At 42.6% G+C, this 21,875-nt stretch overlaps 1 protein-coding gene across 2 annotated transcripts; it reads right to left on the bottom strand.

Moving 5' to 3' along the window:
- Positions 1-1,407: 1,407 nt before the first annotated feature.
- On the bottom strand, positions 1,408-21,875 carry RBL2 (RB transcriptional corepressor like 2). Of its 2 annotated transcripts, XM_048958471.1 has the most exons (23): positions 21,597-21,875; positions 20,784-20,914; positions 19,144-19,344; positions 17,186-17,250; positions 14,526-14,654; positions 13,556-13,716; positions 13,398-13,462; positions 12,584-12,770; positions 12,099-12,265; positions 11,348-11,457; positions 10,529-10,632; positions 10,038-10,175; positions 9,385-9,549; positions 8,762-8,873; positions 7,868-8,140; positions 7,187-7,458; positions 6,436-6,612; positions 6,216-6,287; positions 5,735-5,852; positions 4,588-4,790; positions 4,016-4,180; positions 3,139-3,304; positions 1,408-3,010 (listed from the first exon to the last, which is right to left on the bottom strand). In XM_048958471.1, the coding sequence occupies exons 1-23, from the start codon at positions 21,789-21,791 to the stop codon at positions 2,928-2,930; spliced, it is 3,459 nt and encodes a 1,152-aa protein (XP_048814428.1). In that variant the 5' UTR covers positions 21,792-21,875; the 3' UTR covers positions 1,408-2,927. The 2 variants fall into 2 exon arrangements, with proteins under 2 accessions (XP_048814428.1, XP_048814427.1); XM_048958470.1 differs by having other exon boundaries at positions 1,408-3,304; positions 21,597-21,874.

The following is a 21,875-nucleotide window of genomic DNA, read 5'->3' as shown; positions in this document are numbered from 1 at the left end:
CACCAGGCGTGTTGGAACCACCAGAAGACCTTTGGGAACTTCCACTGGAAGCCAGGAGTGGAGTAACTGATCTGAAAGGTGAGCTGTATTATGTGCTAAGTGATGGTTTTGTTTCAAGAAAAGGTTTCTGTGAAGGGTTCTACTGTACCGGCCTGTGGTGTAGCTACTCAAATACTGTGAACCTTCATTCTCCTGCTGCTCTTAGTTCTCTTTTCTTGGGAAGGCTGAAAGTCACATGCTTCACATTCAGTATTTGTGATATTTAGTGAAGCAGGGACTCCTGTGGAACAAAAAATGGGCCTAGAATTTGGACTGAATGCAATGGAGCAGTGAGGCAGGGAGCCAGAAGCAGAGTACGGAACTGCAGTGTTCCTTTTTAGTTACCTTGATCGTTATTTGGGTACAGATTTCCTAAGCTGCTTAACTGAAGGCCTTGTGTGGAAATTCAATCCCTTCTAATTGTGGGATGCTCTGTCATTTCAGCAGGGAAAGCTTAATTCTGATGGTGTATAAACACCAAGTTACCGTGGGGTTGGACAGGGAATGCATGCAGGAAATTGATGGCCATACGGAACAGCTGTAACCATCTCCCATCAATTCAGAGATGTGGTACAATTGTTTGTCTGATTGTTGCTGGGGTTTAGAAAAGACCACAATTAAAGGAAAAGCAATAACAAGAAAGGAGCTGAAATAATGGTTATTTGAGCAAGTTTTGTTTCTTTGAGGGCAGTCTGGATTTCTTAGTGAAGCCCATGTTAATAGCAGTTTACTTATGAGAAAATAATTGTATATATTTAAAGAATGCTGAATTTATTTCTAGTTCAAAATTAAGAAATGGCATCATCTCTTTTTTTTTAGATTGAAAAAGGGAAGAATAACAGATCACCTGTAAGCAGTTCATGCTCAAAAAGGAGCTGTTCCAGGAGCAAGGCAGGCAGACAGCACCCAAACTGCACTTTGGTGCCAAATGCTTTTCTCCAGCACTCAGCTGTTATCTTTCCTATTACAGCTGTCAGTCATTTCATGAAAAACGGACTGAAAATGTTGCAGTCTCTGTCAATACTTGGCTGAAATAAGATTTTAACAGCACTCAGAAGTGTAATGCTTACAATTCTGATTTCTGTAAAGAATATTTCAGCAATGGAAGTTATGCTAGCAGGAAACATTTTAAAACTACGACTTAAACTGTGCAAGAATAATTTTTTTTTTTGAGTAGTTAATGCAACATCACTCTGTTACCTGACACCCTGAGTGCTGATGTCTGACTGAGCTGCTTGTGATTCAGTACATGGTGTGCCTGGGAGCACCCAGCCTCGTGCTATTTTGGTGTCTGTGCCGTCGGCGCAGCCTTTGACAGATGCACACTGGGGGAAGCTTTGCCCGTATGAAGCTTTCTTCACACAAGCCTTATTATGAGTTCTTTATTGAAAAATACACTTGCAATATTTTCATACAAATTAATGTAAATGGTACAGAATAACAAGAATTGTCAGACAAGTTCATAAATATTTTTACAGGAACATCTACACCACTGCTTGACTTCAGGCCTTCTTACACAGGTAAGAACAAAAGACGCTTTTATTTTACCTTAACTGATTTTACTGCAGAATTAAGTCCTAAATCTTCCCGTTATTCAAAGGAGCGGGGATGAATGAGAACACTGAGCTTTCAAGTTCTGCTTCCTTATAAAACCTTCTAGCATCTGTGTGTGCTGAATTTTACAAGAACAACAACATTGTCCCCAGTTGTCCTTAAGATGAATAAGCTGGCATAGGACACTAATTATCAGGAAAGGTCTGAGCATACCAACAAGGTTGGTATTTTAGAATTAATTTAAATGAAAACAATTAGTAGATCTAATTAATATATGCATTGCTTTCTTATACCATTAGCAGGAGAGAGATTTCTCCCAGGCAGCCTGATTCTGTCCATTAAAAAAACCAAACCCCTCTCTCTCTGTCCTTTAAAACCACTCCAAAAGCACAGTGTGCATCTTTAAGAGATCGAGGCCACCTTCCTTCTACTGAGGAAGTGAGGGCCGATTCCTGACTCTCAAGCAGAGCAATCTGAAGAAACAACGCAAGCGTATAAAATTTCTTGACCAAAGCCCACATCCCTGACCTCCTGCATTTGTTACTGCATGCATGTAACGTTAAAATGAATTTAATGCCGTTTGCTGAAGGAGAGCTGTGGGATGTCAATTTGAAAATAAATACAAAAATTGGATTGCTTCCATTAAGAAAAATGGCTGAAGTCAGCCTTGAGAAAGATATTCACATTTAGAAAGTGCCATTGCAAATATACAGCAAAACTCATCTGCCTTAAAACCAATGCTTCACAGCCCTATCAAAAGTGCCACCTTTTGAACACGAGTTCACTTTAAAACATTGCACAGCTAACAACAGTGTGTAAGTGGAGTTAGCTACTTCTATACAACAGGGTGCCCAGATGTTACAGCAAAACAGCGTGGTGGATTTGGTGGCACACAAAGCATCCCGGATACATACAGAATCCATACAGGTAGCTTCCTTCAGCTCTCAAAAAGCTTATTCCTATCTTCCCTTTCCAAGCAGAAAAGGCTGGACATTGCTAGACTACTACTTATAAATGATTATTTTTATGGCAGTCATTAATGCTTATTTTTTCCTTTTTTTTGTTTTTTGTTTTTCCCCAGAACGACACGTTTGGCTACGAGCGCCTTGGTACAATGCTCCCATGTTTGATACATATGCAACTTCCTATTACAAAGCTGAAAATGGTCAAGCATTGATGAAAACACTGTAAGTAGACTGGTTGAGCAAATAGATGCAAATACCTGCTGCTAGGTAGAAAGCTGTGCGAGGGACGCGTTCTCCAAGCAATAAAAAGCTTTGAACTGCCTTGTGCAGCCAAAGGCTGCAGTTAGGTCACCTGCCTTCCGACCAGCTTTATGACAGGCAGAGTGGAGCTGCAGAGTTCAGAACGCATCCTCCCCGTCCCTGGCACTGGGGAAGCAGAGGCTCGGCACAGCCCAGCAGGGACTGGTCACCACGGGCTGGCAGGAGCATCCCGATGCCTGCACGGCTTTGTGAGTCCATGGCATGCTCTGAGCTGCCAGCAGCAGAGAGGGCCTACCTGTGCTGAGCCCCTGCGCTCAGTGGGACCCCCGGTCGTTGGCTACGTCTTGCAGTCGGCGTAACAGAGCAGTGTGGTTTTCCTGGCAGATTCTTTTAGCTGGTGCTTCACTATCATCTTCTAAGAGAATGCCTCTCTTCTTGGTTGGCGTTTCTCCTGTTCTAATCATGCTGTTAATTTCCTTTAGCCTCTGGGGAGAGGTGGAAAGAAAAAAATTCTCATTATTGTGGCAACAAAAAAAGCAGTGTTTTTGCTAGTCCCATTACTCTAGGCTTACAAATGCCTCAGTTTTGGAGCTTTCTGTAACAAACTAACCCTTTTAACCACTGTGCTGGTCTCATTACTGTATTCCAGAGTCTTTCTCAAGCAAGCCTTTTGTGTAAGTTTTTTGATGCTCTGCAGGTGCATGTGGAGCTGAAAGGCCTTCCAGCTGTAGTTATGGCATGTTATCTTACACCATAGGTGCAGAATTCCTATCCTGAATGAAGGTGCTGCTTGGAGAAGGCTTCTGCTTCTGGAGATGACAGGATTCAGCCTGTTCCATGTTCGCCTGGTAAGTCTTTTTGTGCTAAGAGACATTTTTCCTCACTAAGTAGATAAGAGGGAATGACTGTGGTTCATGTTTGAGCCTCCATGCCAAACACCCCATCCTGTGGTGTCACTGATGTACGTGCACTGTTACAGAGGGCAGATTTAAAAGTACACAAGTGCCTTGGATACCTCATTGCTCTCCAGCTTCTTAGATCTGTAGACTGACAATCTGGAGACAATCTGGTGACAGAGTACATCTTCAACAATGTACACTAGAAGGAGTGTTGTGCAGTATTCTCTACCATCACATCCCAATGTAAATGACAGAATTCAGGATTTATAAAACCAAACTAAACCCCTTTAGTCTTACCTTAGATGGGCTGCTGCTGAAATAATAGAATATTTTCTCTCGATGAGAGAGAGCAGACACGTTTTTGTGGGGTGAGATGTACACCGGGTGGTTCTGAGTCAGCTGTACTCTGCGAGGAGAGCTAATTCTCACAAAGGGGTAGGGTGAGAGCGGAGGGGAGTCCGTCTGCTCAGGAGGAAAAAAAAACACTCAGCTGCTATGTAATCTCAGTAAGGTATCTACAGCAAGGCTGTTGTAAGCTGGTCATTTTAAGCACAGTTCAGATGTTTTTCTCACAGCTTTCCTTAGGACACAGCAGGATTTGTTGTACATCTAGGAAATATTAGTATTTTACTTTTTAACTGTATCTGAGGCTGGTGGATGACATTCATTGGTGCCGTGTATTTCAGCAAGAGGAAGTAACAAATAGGCAGCAAAAGGGTTTAATCTTTCAGCACCAGATTATATACTTGAACTGGAATTTTTGTCATGAATACTCTTGCTTTCCTTAAGATGAGGTTAGCTAAGGGTACTCTACTGCACGCACAGTAAAATAAGATCTATTTACTAACAGAAGCACAGTGCTATCTCACCCCATTTGAAGTGTATTTCAGGGCAAATTCCTTGATCTGCTCAATGTAGATGCTGTTGTAGAACTGTATGAGGTCTCCTCGCTCTTCCTCCTCAGTATCGCTGTTTGCTCCGGTCAGGCGGGTGGGAGTAGGAGGAGCACTGCTGGGGTGGGGCACAGGCAGGGTGCTGCTGGAGCGCATCACGGGGCTGGAGTCTCTGCTGGCTGAGGAGAGAAGCGCACACTCCTCAATCCCCAGCAGGGCACAGGCGCCTGCCCTCAGTGCTGGCGATCCTGCTCAGCACCCTCCCTTACAGCAGGCCAGCGAAATGCTGAGTATTGCTACAGGAACGCTTCATTTCTAACAGCTTAGTGCATGAGCTGAAAGTGATTTTTCTGTAGAAGCTGAGCTAAAATTCCATTTCTCAGGCATTTCCCCTGTAATTTGCCTTGTTGCCAGCTGGCCCAACTTCAATTGAGGAACGTCAGTCTTTCTTTCGGCAAATGGTAGCAATATTTGCCTTGGTGGTACTTTTGCTTTTTTAATGTGGGAATTTGTGGAATACATTATTTTTGTCCCTCCCCTCCTTGTCCCCTTTCTGTGACAGAAAACATTAAAATGTACGGTTGTACTGTCAAGTATTTGAAAGCCGGTTGTAAGAATGTGCATGCTCACTTTTACTTGCTTTTTTATGCAAAATTCAGTCAAGGAAAAATGTGTTAATTCAGGTATCGAGGCTAGAATCTTTGTCCGCACTCCAGAGACATGAGACGTGCTGCACCAGATGCTGGGAGGGGCTGCTGGTGGTTTTTATCTATGAAGCCAGCCAGCTGCTGCCTCTCTGCTGAACTATTAAAAGGCACTGCTGTGGACATGCTACTTTCACTCTACATCATGTTCTCTGGTGTCCAAACTTACCTGAGGAGTACACTTAAGGTAAACACATGCAGTGACAGATTCAAAACTGCACTGTCACAGGAGGTGCAATGCTAAGCTTCACTTTGCAAAACAACTCTTGCACGTTGTTGGTATGTTCTTAATTGCAGCTAAGTTTACCTAAGAAGGAACTGTTTGGTGTGGGGGGTGACACAAAATCCAACTTGTACCCTAACTACACTGTTCTGAAAATAGGATTAAAAATGAACATCTGGAATTTGGAGACACTCACTTCTTTCTTTACTTCTCTCCTTACTTCTGTCTGTAGGGGAGTTCTGCTGGCTGCTGCTGTCACTGCTGCCAGACTGGCGGCGGCGTCTCCTGCCTTTTATCAGCACACTCCGGTACACCTGCAGGGAGACAAGAGCAGCACAGCACCTGTGAGTGATGCGCAGTTGCACAGGCTGGAAGCAACAGTCTGCACCATACATCTGCTTTTAGAACACTGTTTGACATCACATTGTTTTCTATAGGGGAAAATGCAGGCAGCTTCCTACCTGTCATCCAGTAGGTACTGTTGATGGAGGTTGTAAGCGAAGATAAGTTAAATTACAGGTACAGAAAAAGCTTTCACTAGTGCAAGATTTGGGTGCGACTGCTATTTTTAAGGACAGTGGCTCTGAGAATGCATCATTTAATATTTATTAGATGATGTCATTTATTAAATGCCTTAGCTCTGCTTCGGGAACGAGGAGATTTCTAACTGTACTTACGTGACTCTTGGCTTGCGGTTGTGTCCGGTAGCAGCGCATAATGTTCTGGAACGACCTGTCTTCCTTTGTAACCTAAGAATAGTGAGTATTAGACCTCCTGTGGTAGCTTTTGGTTGTTTTCTTCCCCCACCATTTGGTTTGCTGAGGTTGTTTTTGAGGGTTGTTAGAGCAATCTCTGAACTACCAAACCTCAGAAAACGTGTGTTTTTGTTCAGCTTACCTTGGCCATTACATAGATGGCGCACATCAGCAGCTGATCCAGATGCCTGTCCATCATGATTTCAGGGCAGTGCATCAGGGAATACTCAAAACACGTCCAGACTTTTTTCCGCAGCTCATCAGATATATCCAGTTTGACAGAGAGATCCCGCAGACGAACACTTGCTAAATGATACACCTGATGGAAGAGAGACAGTGCAGGGACCGCGTCAGCACTGCTTCTTATCCAGGTTAGAGCGCAGTTTGGACATGTGTGCTCTGTGAAACTTGTGCAGATGATAAGCTAATGACAAATACTGAAACTATCTTCTTCTGCTTACAAGAAACAGACACTATTATACTGGTACTAATGCTAAAAAAGCATTTGTTTTTGAATTCTGCAATTCTCCAGATTATTTCTTCAAGATACTCTTGAAGTACAAAAACAGCACCTATAGAAACCTCTGTATTGAATAAACAAGAATATTTCAAAAGTGAAATTCTTTCTTTAAGAGCCTTAAAGAAGATGGACATGTTTAAGCAGCTGCTAGCCACAGCTGTAAATCTACTTCTCAGCTAGTGACGGCTGTACTGTTCAGCTACTCTGACAGTGAGAAATTTCTGTATAGGAAACCAACCCTTCAGGTATGCAGCTGAACAAACAAAACGTCAGCTTGGAAACTAAATATTCTCTTATTAATATTAGAAGTAAGGAAATATTTCAGCATCACAGAAGAGCTACCAAAATACAAACTAAGCAGGCTAAAAAGTACCTTTCTAAAGAAGAGGGAAAGCGAGCCCATCTTCCGGGAGCGAGCGGCTGTGGCAGTGAGGTGCTGGGCTGGCCTTGGCTCCCCAGAGGTGATGTGCTGAACAGTGACCTGTCCTGGGAGCTGCAGCGTTGCCCCTGACACCTGAGTGCTCAGAGTGCCCGTGAGAGCCTGGGCACTGAGGGGCTGAATGGAGCCAGAGACAGCTTGAGGCTGGGCCCCTACATTTACCTGCACTGGGAAGAAAGTTATTCCTCCATTTTCATTGGCGATACCTGTAATTTAAGGAAGAGTTTGACATAAGAGCAAGGTGGGGTGGTTTGTTTAGTGTGGATGGTGTTTCCTGTTAGAGCTTTTTCTTAATAGTTCAGTAACACTTAAATTAGTTGCTTATAGTTTGTAGCATACTATAGAGACAAAATGTTTTATGAAAGTACTTGCAACTTTCTAAGTTTTTAACTTTTCAAGCAAAGGTCACTGCAGTAACCAAGTTGCTAATCCACAGTCAGTGAACATCTTTGTGCCCTGTGTCTTGTCTCTAAATTCCACTGATACAGTTCTTCCCCACTATAAATTCTTAAGCCTGCTTTTCTGCTCTGGGTGTGCTGTTTTCCCCCCATCCCCTGACTGTATACTAACATCTGGACAGAAATTGGCCTCATCTGACAGCAGCTCTTCTCTTACCTTGTACAGGAATGGTCACAGTTTGCCCATTGTTGGCTGTTACGGTGGCAGTTGCTACTGTAACCAATGTCTGACCAGGCACTGGAGTTACTGACACTGCTTCAGGATTCACGTTCTGCACAGGCACGGTATTTACCACAGGCTGCTGGGAAACTCTGACTGGAGTTCCGTTGTCAGAGGTATTATCGTTATCAACAAACAACCTTCTCCTGGTAGGGTGGGCTGTAGGAGAGCTGTATCTGTCATACAGGGTAGTAGGAGAAGATGAAATGCCTGTGGATTTAAAAAAACAAAATCTTATTTTAAAATCCCTTATAATACAAATAGATTTAAAAAAATGTGATGAGACCCCAAATGTGACAACTGGAAGCATTTAAAATTAATGTCTACATCTGTGGCTTACAGATTATGAGATGACTTGATCTCTGAGATGACATCTATGAGATGACAATCTCAAATAACACTGTACTGAATATCTTTTCCTCAGAGACTGTATTATGCTTTAGTTCCCCAGAAAAAGCCTAAAGCCTCACAGAACTAAACACACATTGGAGCTTCTAATCTGGTGTAACAAAAAAGCTGCTCGGGTGCTGCTGATCAGAACAGATGTACTTATTTAAACACATACATGTGTGTACACAGATGTCGTTTGTAGATATAAGCTCCTGAAACCAGTGACACAGGACTGTTTTGATCTGAAATAACGAATGTTTCTGTCTTAGACAACTAATGTGACTATGCAAGTTACAACAGAAATAGCATTTACAAGTGCCTAATTCATGCACAATTGTACATAAACCACTAGAGCAGCTTCCTTCTGTACGCCATTCAGATTTGTAAATACAGGGCATGGTGTAAGAGTGATAAATACACTGTGCTTAAAAAACAGCTCACCTTTTCCCAGGCCTCCGGTTTCAGCTCGGACCTCGTTTAGTCGTCTTGGTGTCAGTGGAGAACCCACAACACTGTTGGCAGCAGATCTCTCAAAATACTGAGGTGGCATGACCTGAAATAGTTGTACTGTTATTAGTGTGGCTGTGGCACAAATGATTTTTAGAACTACCAGTCTATGAATGTTGAACAGTGAAACTATACGGAGGAAAAGAAAAATGAAGAACATTGAAAAATTACTGTAAACTTAACTTAAAAACTTTGTAATGATTGTACTACTCTAGAAAATACAATCCTGTAATAATCATTCTGTGACTGTAATTAAGAGTCTGTTCTTAACCAGACTCCTGCAGCAGTCTTCTCAAGTGTGACTGTTTCATACCTCCTCTGTGTTCATTATTCACCGTGCTCCTACTCTAAGCAAATACAGAGCGAGAATCACATCAGCTGGATGCCTGTGTTTGGACATCTCTACAGTGGTAACAGGTCACACACAAACACATGCAGCTCTTTCTCTGCCCCGCTTAGCTTGTAGGGAGAAACTGAACTCTGGGCATACAATGCTGATGTCCACTCTCCACCATTCTGTTTGAACAGACGTGTTAGGGGTACAGAGATGTGCTCACCTCTTCACAGCTAGGAACTTTGTTGTCATTATCTCTGATTCTGTCCCACAGTATGGACTCCTGTTTCCAGGCCATGCTTTCCAAGATCTGTTCTTCAATATGATTAAGGTGTTTTACAACTTCCCGACAAAGGCCATCTTCTGCTCTAATGAAAACCTCAATTACCTGTAATGCAGAGAGCAGTGAAGTCCTTGTGGTACTGAATAAACCAGTGACTGAGTATAATATACTTGTTTTCATGTATTTCTTCTTACAGTGAAATTAGATCCTAAATTTTCAAGGAAGAGACTAGTACAATTATTTGACTGTGTCAGTACGGTTCGATTGTCTGGTGGGCTGCAAGTTTATCAGAAGACAGGTACGTGTATCTTCCCACAGCAGCAGTGAATGCAGAACAGCTGCAGCAGCAGCTCAGGATCCCTGGTCACTAGCTCAAGATAAATGACAATCCTTAGTCACTTGCACACTGCTCCTCTGTGAAACTGATTACCAGTAGTCTGATCTTTAAATGCCCAAACCAGCTGTAAAATACTTTCAAGACAGAAAGGGGCAATGCTAAGAATGAAGAGTTAATACACATTTAGGTAAAGAGATTATTTAATATAAGCCAAGAGTACACAGGACTTGATCAACATTTCTAGCTCTTACTTTACCTTATAGAAGTGATAAACTGGAATGTCAAATATTTCAGTGATGAAGGGAAAGCTTCCAGGTAACTTGTACGTGAAGGTGACAATCTCAAGGCAGCACGCCAGCAGGGAGCGATGAAACACATCTTGCTCCAGTACTGCCTGCAAGAGAGTTGCCCAATTTAATGCTTCATTTACAGTGTAACAATAGAACTGCATGATGCTTTCTGTTCTGCCTCAACAGTGAGATTAGAAGGTTTTTAACTAGACATTTGCTTTTGTACATGATGGGACAGAATCCAAATTAAGACATCCTTATTCTTTGTAGATTTTATATATCCTTTTTGTTCGCAAAGGTGAATAATTTCTTGGACAGCTTTTCTTCCATTCAGGAATGCCTTCCAACTACTCAAGAGATTTACTCATCTAAAATAGCATTATCCTGTCCTATAAATATTTTCTTTGTTGCAGATCCAACTTTAAACACAAGGTGCAATTGGAGGAGTTGTCCTTACAGATAAGTCTGCATCTCCCAGTCTCCTCCTCTCTTGCTCAATGACCAACTCCAAAACCTTGTAGTAGAGTACCTCAGCACGACGAAAATGCTTGCTGGCCACATCTGCAGGAATTTTCAACAGAAATAATATTGTGAATTGTGATAAAAGAATCATTATTTATCTTAATCTACAGAGTTAAAACAACAGCTTATTGCGTGGATTTCTGTGCAGCTGTGGCTACGCTGCTTTCAGGACTAAACGGGACTCATGTTCAAGGGTTAATGTTAGCCATGGAATCTCTCTACTGCACTGAAATGTGATTGCAGAGCACAGCAGCTTCGTACTGAACTCAGAACTTGGTAAAAAAACACCATGTGTAAGAACAACCCTTATTACTGCTAAAATAAAAAGTATTTCAAGATCAGAAAATACTGTGTTTGGAAAAACCTCTGTGGGGATCCAAGCACTCTGCAAGACAAAGTGAACAACTGGGTTGATGAGCACAAAGTACAAAGCACCTATTCTTAAAAAATTTTAATTACTTTTTTTGACAGAAAAGCACGCTTAGATTTGAGAGAAGAAAAACAGTTCTGAGAGCTTTTCTTTCCTCCCTTTTGTAGAACATAAGAATATCAAATTCCAGTAATTTATGCCAAGTATGATTATGAAAGTTTATACAGGGTTGAAAGTTGCTCTATCTGAAGACTAGCAGGAAAAGAAATAGAAAAGACTCTTGTGCAAAAGCACAGTGTCTACATAAGACAAAGTTTACTTAGAAGAGATCAGTATTTTTAAATGCACATAAATTCCAATTTATGTAAGTAAAATGTTTCCCACCTTTGGTCAAATTACTGAATTCTTCTTCAGACTGCATGCTCTGGCAGTATACTTCACACATCTCTTTTACTCTGCTTGCAATAGACTGTGAAGGATCTCTGGAACATGCCCTGAAAATACAAGCTGTTTCAGTGTCCTACTTCTGCTAAGACAAATACACACACACAAAAGAAACCAACAACAAAAAGACCTACAATACAATTAAAGCATGAAGCTGTGAAATATCTTTGATAGATAGCGACGCAAACACACCCACACAAGCCTTGCTGCACACGTACTACAAGACAGCCACAGCATATTATACTTCAGTGAGTGTCAGCTCTTCTTAAGAGTTTAATACTAAACACATTCCATGTGATATAACAAGTGCTTTGTAACATACTGTACCTGAGCCAAAGACTTATGTACACAGAGAAAAAGAAATTATTTTTGATCTCCTACAGAATAGAGTGAGTTGCCAGGTTAATGAAACTGGCTAATTAATAAGAAACATCTTGAAACAGTTGCATTTGCATTTTGCTGTTAGGGAAGCTCAGAATGTTGGGTTGAGAACGCTGTGTGTTCTTACAGCTGTCAATCTCTCAAGGATTGTGTAGAAATAAAGACAAGAGTCTCTCTGAAGTTAAATGTCCCTCTGGCTCCTATTTCACTTCAAACTTCCAGAACTTAAATCACACTATTTAACAGTAACATTTGTTATTATAATTTCACCTTTAAATGAGTTTTTTTGTTAGCTACGCATCAAGCTTACCTGAAGATTTGCTCCAGATTTTCACTGGGGGCATTTTTCAGCCCTGCCAGCATGGTGTGAAGGCGGCTCAAGCTGTAGGTCGCGATGGAAACAGGTGTCACATAGGGGTTGCTCTCCTTCACGTACCTGCGGCCAGTGAGGGGGGTCGTCATCCGAAGCGATTTAGACTAAAAAGGAAAAAAAAGCTTCTGTCTGTACATTATTACAAAACGTAGAGCTTCTGAGAGACCTAGAGGTGGCAGGTGCTAGCATTGTTTCTTAACTGGTTATAATATATATCTGGGAAAAGGGAGCAGGAATCAAACAACCCAAACCAGTTCGCTCTCAGTAACAGCCAGCAGCCACAGGTCTATCTGTCACCTGGATATTAGTGTCAAATACTCATGTAGAAATGTCTGAGCAGTGACAAAATGACCTCACACTGAAACACCAGAACTGGACAACTCCTTCTCCACAAAACCAGCAAGGGACCGTGTCAGACTCACTCTGTCAAAGTGTTGCTGTAAATTATGCTTCACTTGTACTCGCTCAGCTGTTTCCACTCCTGAGGGTGTATTTAAGCACCGTGTGAGAGTTCCAATTTCTTCATCTGCATCTTCCCCGAGAAATATTCGCTCATCGAGATTTCCTACTGACAAGACATACTCCTCATAGGCCTTGTTGATGGCTTTGCTATGGAGGAAAAGAGAGAGAAAACCCCTTTAATTAGACAGTGCTTTCTTTACCTGCTTTCTGACTGAACACACCTCTGCCCTGTCAGAAGGCTGCCTCAGAACAAACTTTAGCCTCAGTTAAAACCTACAATACCTTAAACATGACAGTGGCATTATTCTACCTTTGTAATTGATGGCCTGTCATTTCATATGGCAACAGGAGGAATGCAATACAATGCAGAGAACTGGTGGCATTTGGCTGGAAACTCCTCAGAACTTATGCAGCATCACATCGCCATACACTGCACTTGCCATTTCTGTGCCATTTAAATGCACAGCTCAGTACCTCTAGGTTTAAAAAGCATGAAACATTACCACACTTGGTTCTTCCCTCCTCCCTGCCCCCACTCAGTGTGCCCCACAGCCTTTTCTTCCAAACACTTTACATTACATAGAAAAAAACATGGAAACATAAACAGAAGCAGACATTAAGCAATGCTATATTGAAAATGCCTCAGCCACCAAAAAGCTGAAACACCTTTTAGTATAATATATGAACAGCAATATGTATATAAAGTAATAGTGGTAAGACACAGGTAATAACCCAAAGGGATACAGATGCAGACCAAAGCACAGGCTGACTCACAAGCTATCTCCAAAGTTTCCAGGATCTAGAAATCCAGTCAGATTTTCATCTTTTCCTTTTAAAAGCTGTAAGAGCAAAGAGAGGACATTTCAGTTGTTAAAGTTCTGAAGATAACAAGGAGGGAAACATTTTTCTGCATCCTGAATGCACTGACCAACCTTCTTGTCAAAAAGTTTCCGAATGTATGGCTTCCAAAAATGCTCCTTTATGCCTTTTGCTTCTAAAACCAATCCGTAATGTAATGAACACAGCTTTTCAATGATGCAGGGAGGATCAGATGATGCTTTATAGTCCTTACTATGAAAGTCTTCAGGCAGACCTATAAGTACAAATAGTGATGTTTAATTTCTTATATTCATACCTTACTAAACTCAAACTCTTTGCTATGTGGCCTAGGCAGTCTGAAATTAAAACATGAAGTTTGTGTCCTTGAAAGAAATGCAGTGTGCCCTCAATTGGATCATCTTATCAAAACTGCCTTTCAAGTGACAAACCTAAAAAGCTGAGATATTCAGTGATAGAAAATATCAGTTCTAGCAGAAAAATGATGAAGCACTTATGAGTGGCAGTATTTATTCAAGTTGGAGATAATGGTCCCTGCTCACATCCAAGCCACCACAAGATAGTGAATACTACAGGATACTGAAAATGAGGCGTAAGCATTGAAAGAGTTACACCCAGGTTCAGAGGAAGCTTCTCGCCATCCGCTCATGCGTTCAGTTACCAAGTCAGCCTGTGCTTCCATTCTTTTCATAAGGAACAACCCAAAAGGGAGAGAGAAACAGTCAGGGTACCTGCTTTGTGTCTGAGCACAGGATCTTCCCAAACTGCTGCCTGGGATCTCTACAATGTGACCTGTCCCACAACGACTGGGTCATTACACAGTTTCACTGCCATTAACATATCATTAACAACACTTCTCCTCTGGAAGTCCTTCAGTGGTACTTCCATAGTTCACTGAGATCTCGACAGAGTTCAATTCTGTGTTCCTATGTCACGCTGGTAGAAATAAAACTGCACAGTCAGACAGAAAATAATTCCCTCTACTACATATCTCCATATCCATTTCAACTGCCTTAGAAGTTCATGCAGATTTTAGATAAAGACTTCTTTTTTTTTCCAACATACCTTTAAAATTGGGATTCAGAAGTTCTTTATGGTTAGGGCATTGGAGAGCATTTCCATACACTAGATCCAAAGCACATAACAAGAGATGATAGGAATTGACCAAGTCATCACTGATCATGGGAAAATTACCTTTGGTACAAGAAAGATAAATGAGATTAATTAAAATCAGCATCGATTTGAAATTATTTTGCAAAACAAAACTATCCAGACTTGTATTTCCAATCAACAGTGGAGTATTTTAAGCACAGGTTTTGGTGACTAGATTGTCAATATCTGGATAGAAACACAGGAAGTAAATGGACACATAGTTAAAATGAAGCACATATAATTGCTTTGGTTCACATTTACATTCAGTTTCCTGATTCCATGTTTGTGAAACAATAATTTCAATGTGGATAATTGAAGCTATTTAAAATAATGAAGCTGAAATGTAATTTGTATTAACTGTACACTTTCATCAGTTCTTTCCACACCATTACATCTTCATGACAGAAATCGAAGTCCTAAACAAATACAACAGCAAAATGTCAATCAATTAATACCTTAACGAAGTGATGCCGTAACAGGATCTCACAAGCATGAAGTCTGGCACGGCAGTAGCTACTGACAGCCAAGTCAAAATAGATCTCATTCTACACAGCCAGTAGTTTCATAAACAATGTGTGAAGTCAGTGACATTCCAAACAACAGTTCAGTGCTCCCTTCCACAGCCAAGCATGAAATAATACAAACCAGTCATATTGATGTAAAAGAGATCTTTTTTAAATTTCTATTTTAAAGAAAGTACAATGTTACAGAGTCTACAAATAAATTCATGAAAGCAGCACACAAGAGCAGCTCTATGGCTATGAAGGTCACTACCTTACTTTGCAGCATATACCAAACGTACGAACGAGTCTTGTGCTTTCTGCACTTGTGAAACCAAACACAAGATGCTGAAGCTTGCAGAAAGATCATGGTGACAAGCCTCGACTTGCTGCTGATGTGTGGTTGCCATGATAAGGATTACTGCCAGCCCTCAAAACACAGCAAACAAATGGGGAATATTTCATTCCTCCGGTGGTATACATTCAGTTTGTATTTTTGTACTGCTTTATACACTTCATACACAGTCTTGTACTCTTAACGCATTTACCACTAGTCACTTGTTAATTCTGCAGTCTGTTAGTAATGTAAAAAAACTGTCTTGTAAAACTTGATGGGCTGTTATCAACACTGTGTTCTAGTCCACAAAGTTAATTTGTACGTCTGAAACTGCCTGCCAACCAACAAGCAGTTAATGGTGACCTACTCAAACGTACCAAGCAATAACTCAGCAGGAACAAGACCCGCTCAGACCCTCTGCTCCTGTTCAGGAGCAGCATGCAGCCTGTGCAGAAGCAGCAGCTTCCATACAGGACAGCTGTTTGGTACAGCACCTTTTATACTCCTGCAAAGATCCAGGGGTATTGCCAGTAACTTTTCCAAAATGAAGCCTGCTGGCAACCCTCTGCTTTGTGGTGAGAAGAAAGGCTAAGCTGGACAGGACAAAGCTACTGCCAGAAATTCCATACTGAGACAACCTACTGTGGTCTATCCTCAGAAACAACCAGTGAGACACATCACCTGCACTGACTGACCTTGCAATCCCAAACAATCCTTCTCCCAGAAGAACTCTCTGGAAATTACAGATGGGACAGAATACTACCTAACTTATGTTCAAAGAATTCCCAGTGAACTCATCCTACTGTACCAGAATCAATTCCTACTGATGAAAGACTGTAAATTATGCTGTATGGCTGAACAACTGAAGCCTAAAATTTTGGGGGCTTCACTGTCCCTCATGCAAAAGGATTTACTTCTGCTCCCTTCTGTCTTTTTCTCCAATCAGTCATCAAGAAGAAAAATGACTGTAATCCTCTGCTATTTGTATTAGCTTTAAGGGTGCTTTTACAATAAAGGCAATAGATGCATGGCAATATATTGGCTCCTCCCTGCTTTGTTTCCATGGAAGCCTGTTAACACAGCATTTCCATGTGTATATTCCAAGGGAATCTGAGCCTGCAAGACAGCCACTTACATACCTACTGCCGTGTCCAAAAAGCAAGAGATAATCACCCTTGTGAAAAAGATGCAGACCTACTTAGTAATGCATATGATTATTCAATACAATTACTGTATGCACATTTTTGAAGGGTGTGTATGAGCAGGGGTAGATAAAAAATCCCAATGCTACCTGTGACAATGCCATGAAAGTAGCCTCAGCTACAGTTTCATGACACATCTTTGCTACGTTACAGAAAAAAATCCATTACACATTATCACCACTGCTGGTAACGTACAAGGAATTTAAAGTCATCATTGTCCATAAAACAATACTTTATATTAATTACAGCTGTCTAAATATGAATTCACTAAAACTCTGAGCTAATTTTCCCTTACAGCCTAAATTGCCAAAACACAAGGAACACAGGAGCAGTATTTCAGCTGAAGCTACCGACGTGTTGGGACACACTGCTTACCTCAGACACGTGGTAAAACACACCGCTGCAGAAATCTAAGTGCATTTGTTCAGGCTGCTCCAAGAAGGCTCTTTCTACTAAGGGCCTGCAGCTATCTCATGCTTACAGACTGATACAGACCAGTTTTTTGTAGTATTCAGTCTCTTTCCAATCTCTTACCTTTTGCATGAACAAACAGCACCCAGCAAAACTGGAAAACTTCGGTCACTGTGCACGGCTGTCGCCTTTTGGGGAAAAACACAGCGAGAAGACACAAAAGCTCAGTGAATTACGACAGACATTCCAGCATTCTGAAAGAAAGTCCAGCTTTGCCTTAGAGCAGCTAAAACCATGGCCCTCCCCCCAGAAAACATGAAGGACTGAAGGAACACCGTGGCTGCTCAGAGCTTTACAGCAGACACAGCGGAAACCCCAGCCTCAGCCAGCACGCGATTCAAACAGCACGACACCAACAGAGCACCACACTCAGAATGCCTTCTGAAGTCTGCTGAGCAATGTAAGCACGTGTGTATGTTCTGCAAGGCATGCATTACACAGCATGCTGCCATTAACAGGCTGTTTGCTCACAGACTTCACCTACATACTTTGGTAAAGTGTTTTGTCCCGTAGAATTTTACACACTATGGAGAATTCTGAAATACAGGGGTTTACTAACATTAAGTTCTACTAGTTTTGACTGCCATTCATGAGGCCCTTCCCTCTGTCCATCAGGAGTTCTGTACCGACCCGGGGCTATTTACTTCTTAGTTCTGCTACTTACACCAGTTTTCCTCAGCACCCATCCTAAACATTTAACTTCATAATTCTGGCTAGTAAGTTCAGCCACTGCACTTGGAAACAGGAAAATCCTGGCACAGTAATCAACTCATCTAAACTAGTATTATTTTACTCATTTGCAGTACATACTTACTGCAAGGAACATTTAAAAACAAGCAACAGCCCCCACCCTTCTCTAGCACCCCTTTTTGTTCAACACCCCTGCTTGTTTCCATATAGCACATACCTGAAGTGCTATCTCACACACCACATCCCAGCCTCCAGACAGTACGTATGGACAAGAAGGTGGCAGCAGATATGTTTTATCCGGTATGATCACAGTCCTTCTAGAATTAGTTCTATTTTAATTCTCACTACCAGTTTAGACCATAAGACAGGTGCGAGCCTCAAAGCTAAAAGTTTGCACGATGCAAACAGTCTTTATTGGGTTTTCTCTGTTTCTGGAAGCACCATTTGCTCCATAATTCTGTTTTTACTATTATTTATTTTATTTAGCACTATATACCAAAGCTGGAAAATATTCTTTCATTCAGGCCAAATTCACTCACAGCAAGGTCATGATCTCAATTTCTGCAGTAGTTCTGTCAGCCTGAACTCATTTCTTTGGTTACTCCATCAGGTTATGTGTTAAATGTTAAAAGCATGCACATTTCACACAAAAACTTGGAATTACCCTCTGACTTAATCTTCAAAACAAATTCACACTTTGCTATCCAAACAAACTTGCAGGGCTTTCTCTCCTAGCTGCAGAACTGCACACGTGCTATAATTTCAACATCGTGTGCTCATCTCAATATATCTGCAACTCAATATCGGTCACAACTGCCACCATGTTATGCTCACAAAAACAATCAAGCCAAAAAGAAAACACGGTAAGAAACTGAGAAATAGAGAAATAAAGCTACAATTACAAAGTAAAATATGCATAAGATCTGTCTCTATAAAGAAAAGTACAGGAATTAATAGGCAGGTCACCATGCTAAGCCATTCTACTGAGGCTGCACAGATCATAAAGGGATCTGATTCTTTCAGCCTACAATATTCTTTTCTTTTCCACCCTACAATAGCATTTCTTTCACCTAAGGGCTGATTTTCATTCCTCCCTTTTATCTTTCTCCCCGGATCACACAAGCTTATCAGCTTTGGGGCTTCGTGCACCCTGTCAGATCTGACAGACCAGAAACAAGATTCCAAAATCACTGTAAGCAAGGCCCAACCTCTGGTACCATAAAGAACTACTATGAAAATAAGTTAAAATACAATTAAAACAACCAAACAACTTCATCATGTTTTTGTAACTGCAATGGTCAAACATCAGTCTGTCAATAACAGAACCATACCTCTGTTTTCTTCCTCTCTGTTGACGGGGTGGATCTTCCTGAGGGTATCTGAACATGTCCTGAAAAATGGGCTCATACTTCTTAAAAATTACTGCAGAGACTGTAAAGTTTCTCTCCAGTCTTTCAGTCCTTTCTCGGAACTGGGAGGGTAGGTTTGCCATGTCTTCCCATTTCTTCATCTTGTTAAAAAACTCAATCAAGCTGAAGATATCAAACAGATTAGTTCTCAGAGGGTTGGCTGTTTGCTTCTGTTTTCACTTTGTTTTGCAGAAACGTGCTCTAACTGTATATTTATTTACAGCAAAAGTACAACTTATACTTTCCAAACTACTGATAACAGCAACATTGCAAACATGACAGTAATAGTTTTAAGTGCTCAGAGCCAGCTCCTCATTTACAAACAAGAGCTGAGACAACTCACAGCACGCTGCCAGCCCCTGCTGATGACTGTGTTAACTCTATGTTGCGGTTCTTGGCTTTCCTCACAAGGACACAACCAGCTCTCCAGCAGCCCAGTTACTATAAAGTCAGATTCCTGAATAAGTAACTTAAGTGAAACAAAATCTGAACTCTGCCGAACACTAAAAAGACTCTGCAAAGTGTGAAAAAACAAAGGAAGTGTACCAACAACGTGTAAAGTTGGCTTACACTGCTTTTCACTGCTTTTCTACCCGTATTTTTTTCAACTTTAACAGTCTTTTGTAACCCAAAATGCAGAAACTGTTCCGCTGTACTCAATTCCTTGAACCTCCAATTAGCAAAGTGATATTTTAAAAGTAACTCTTTGGATTGTTTCAACAAACAGCAGCACTCCAACAGTAAGGGGAAGAGAACTCCACGTTCATATGAACATTCCAGTTTCTGACAATCTGGTGAATTGCTACCACACAACCATACTGCTGTCATCAGTTTCAGGAATTTTCTCTTCATCATTCAATGGACAAAATCATAGAATCATAGAATGGCTTGGGTTGAAAAGGACCACAATGATCATCTAGTTTCAGCCCCTCTGCTACGTGCAGGGTTGCCAACCACCAGACCAGGCTGCCCACAGCAATCAATCATTTGATAAAAGTTCATCAGAATCCAGCATTACTTTTGTCTCATAAAAGACTAAAGGACAAAAAGTGGAATCTTCTCACCAAAATGAGAAATATTACATTTTCAGAGCCAATTAAAAGCATCTATCCACATGAGAAACCCACACTTTGTACACTCTTTAGAAGCAGACTGTTCTTCGTGGGTCACCTTCTCTCACTTTTGAGCATAGGAACTCTCCAATTTTTCTCTCAGAAATTGGTCAGACACTGGAATGGCTGCCCAGGGAGGTGGTGGAGTCGCCATCCCTGTTCAAGAGGTGTCTGGGTGCGGAGCTACGAGATACAGTTTAGAGGCCTGTGGTAGCAATGGTGATGGGAGGACGGTTGGACAAGATGATCTTGTAGGCCCTTTGTAACTTTATTATTCTGTGATTCTATGAATTTTAGAACTCATGAATGAAAAACTACCCTACCTGTGTGGCAATGAGCTACAGCACAAAGATCCCTGCAGTATAAATTCTATCTCTAACAAGGACATACGGACTTTGTTCTTAATTTCTACACTCTTCAAGGTGCTTTAAATTGTCTGAACTGAGTTACCTTTGTTCGGAGCAGCGCAAAATGCGGGTCAGGGATACGTAATTACCCTCAACCGTCCCCCTGCTGACGGTCGGGATGGCTTTCCTACAGGCCACGTAGAGGGCACACGCCAACCAGTGCAGCTCATTGCCCTGTGAAGCAGAACGCAATGCATGTCAAGCCCCCTCCGAGCTGCCGGCACCTGCAGCTCTGCACCCTGCACCAAGACATGAAGACAGTGCCACAGATGGGATGTGCTGCACCAGCAACACCATTTTTGTTCTGAAATCCCTACAGCTGTGCCGTGCTTTCAGCTACCAGAAGTCGGCACGTCACCAAGCAGCAGTGAGAGCAGTGAGGTAGGGCAGGAAATGACCCCACTGCCCCACGGATCGGCCGTGAAGTGACGGTGCTCTGTACCAGTTCGGTGTATAGAGAAGACGTAAATAACGACAGCCACCGCTCCATTTCATCTAAACGTCCTTCTGCCCTCGTCTGTGGGACGGCACAAGCATGGTTCCCACGTTTCTCTCTCACACACAACGGTCGCTCAGCTCGGCGGCTGACCGCACGAGCCGATCCCAACCGAGCCGTACCCAACCCGACCCTCGCACTGAGGAACAACGCCATCCCGGCGCTCCCCCATCGGCCGCCTCACGCTCCCGCCCCGCCCCGCCGCCCCGCCCTGCTGCCCCTCAGCGGCCGCGCGTGGCGGCACGAGGCCGTTACCCCGACCCCCTCCTCCCCACCCATACGCACGGCGGGCCGCGCTCCCTCAGCGCTGAGGAGATGCCGCCCCCCGCCCTCAGCCCCGCCGCCCGGCCCCGCGCGCACCTCTAGCGTGTAGTTGCGCTTCATGCTCTGGTAGCTGAGCCAGGCCTCGGAGCGGGCGCGCTCGTCCATGTTGAGGCTGCTGCAGAGTTCCTCGTAGCGCTGCCGCGTCTCCCCTTCCTCTGCCGGCGGGGACGGGGCGGCGGGGATCGCCCCTCCGGCCCCCGGCTCGGCCTCGGCCTCCTCCCCGCCCGACATCCCGCGCCCCGGCGCTAGGGGGCAGCGCGCCCGCCGCTCACTGCGCCTGCGCCGCCGCCCCTGGGGCTCGCGACGCGCGTTCGA

The sequence above is a fragment of the Lagopus muta genome, chromosome 12 (genome assembly GCF_023343835.1).
Source record: "Lagopus muta isolate bLagMut1 chromosome 12, bLagMut1 primary, whole genome shotgun sequence".
Taxonomy (NCBI): Eukaryota; Metazoa; Chordata; class Aves; order Galliformes; family Phasianidae; genus Lagopus; species Lagopus muta.
Note: the sequence above shows the minus strand (reverse complement) of the source record. Positions and strands in the feature narration are given on the sequence as shown.

Excerpts from the sequence above, each read along its gene's own strand:
- RBL2 (XM_048958471.1), bottom strand. The coding sequence starts at position 21,791 with ATGTCGGGCGGGGAGGAGGCCGAGGCCGAGCCGGGGGCCGGAGGGGCG. Across the intron at positions 19,345-20,783 it reads TTGCGCTGCTCCGAACAAAG|CTTGATTGAGTTTTTTAACA; the intron begins GTAACTCAGTTC and ends TGATATCTTCAG. Across the intron at positions 13,717-14,525 it reads TCTGAATCCCAATTTTAAAG|GTCTGCCTGAAGACTTTCAT; the intron begins GTATGTTGGAAA and ends TTGTACTTATAG.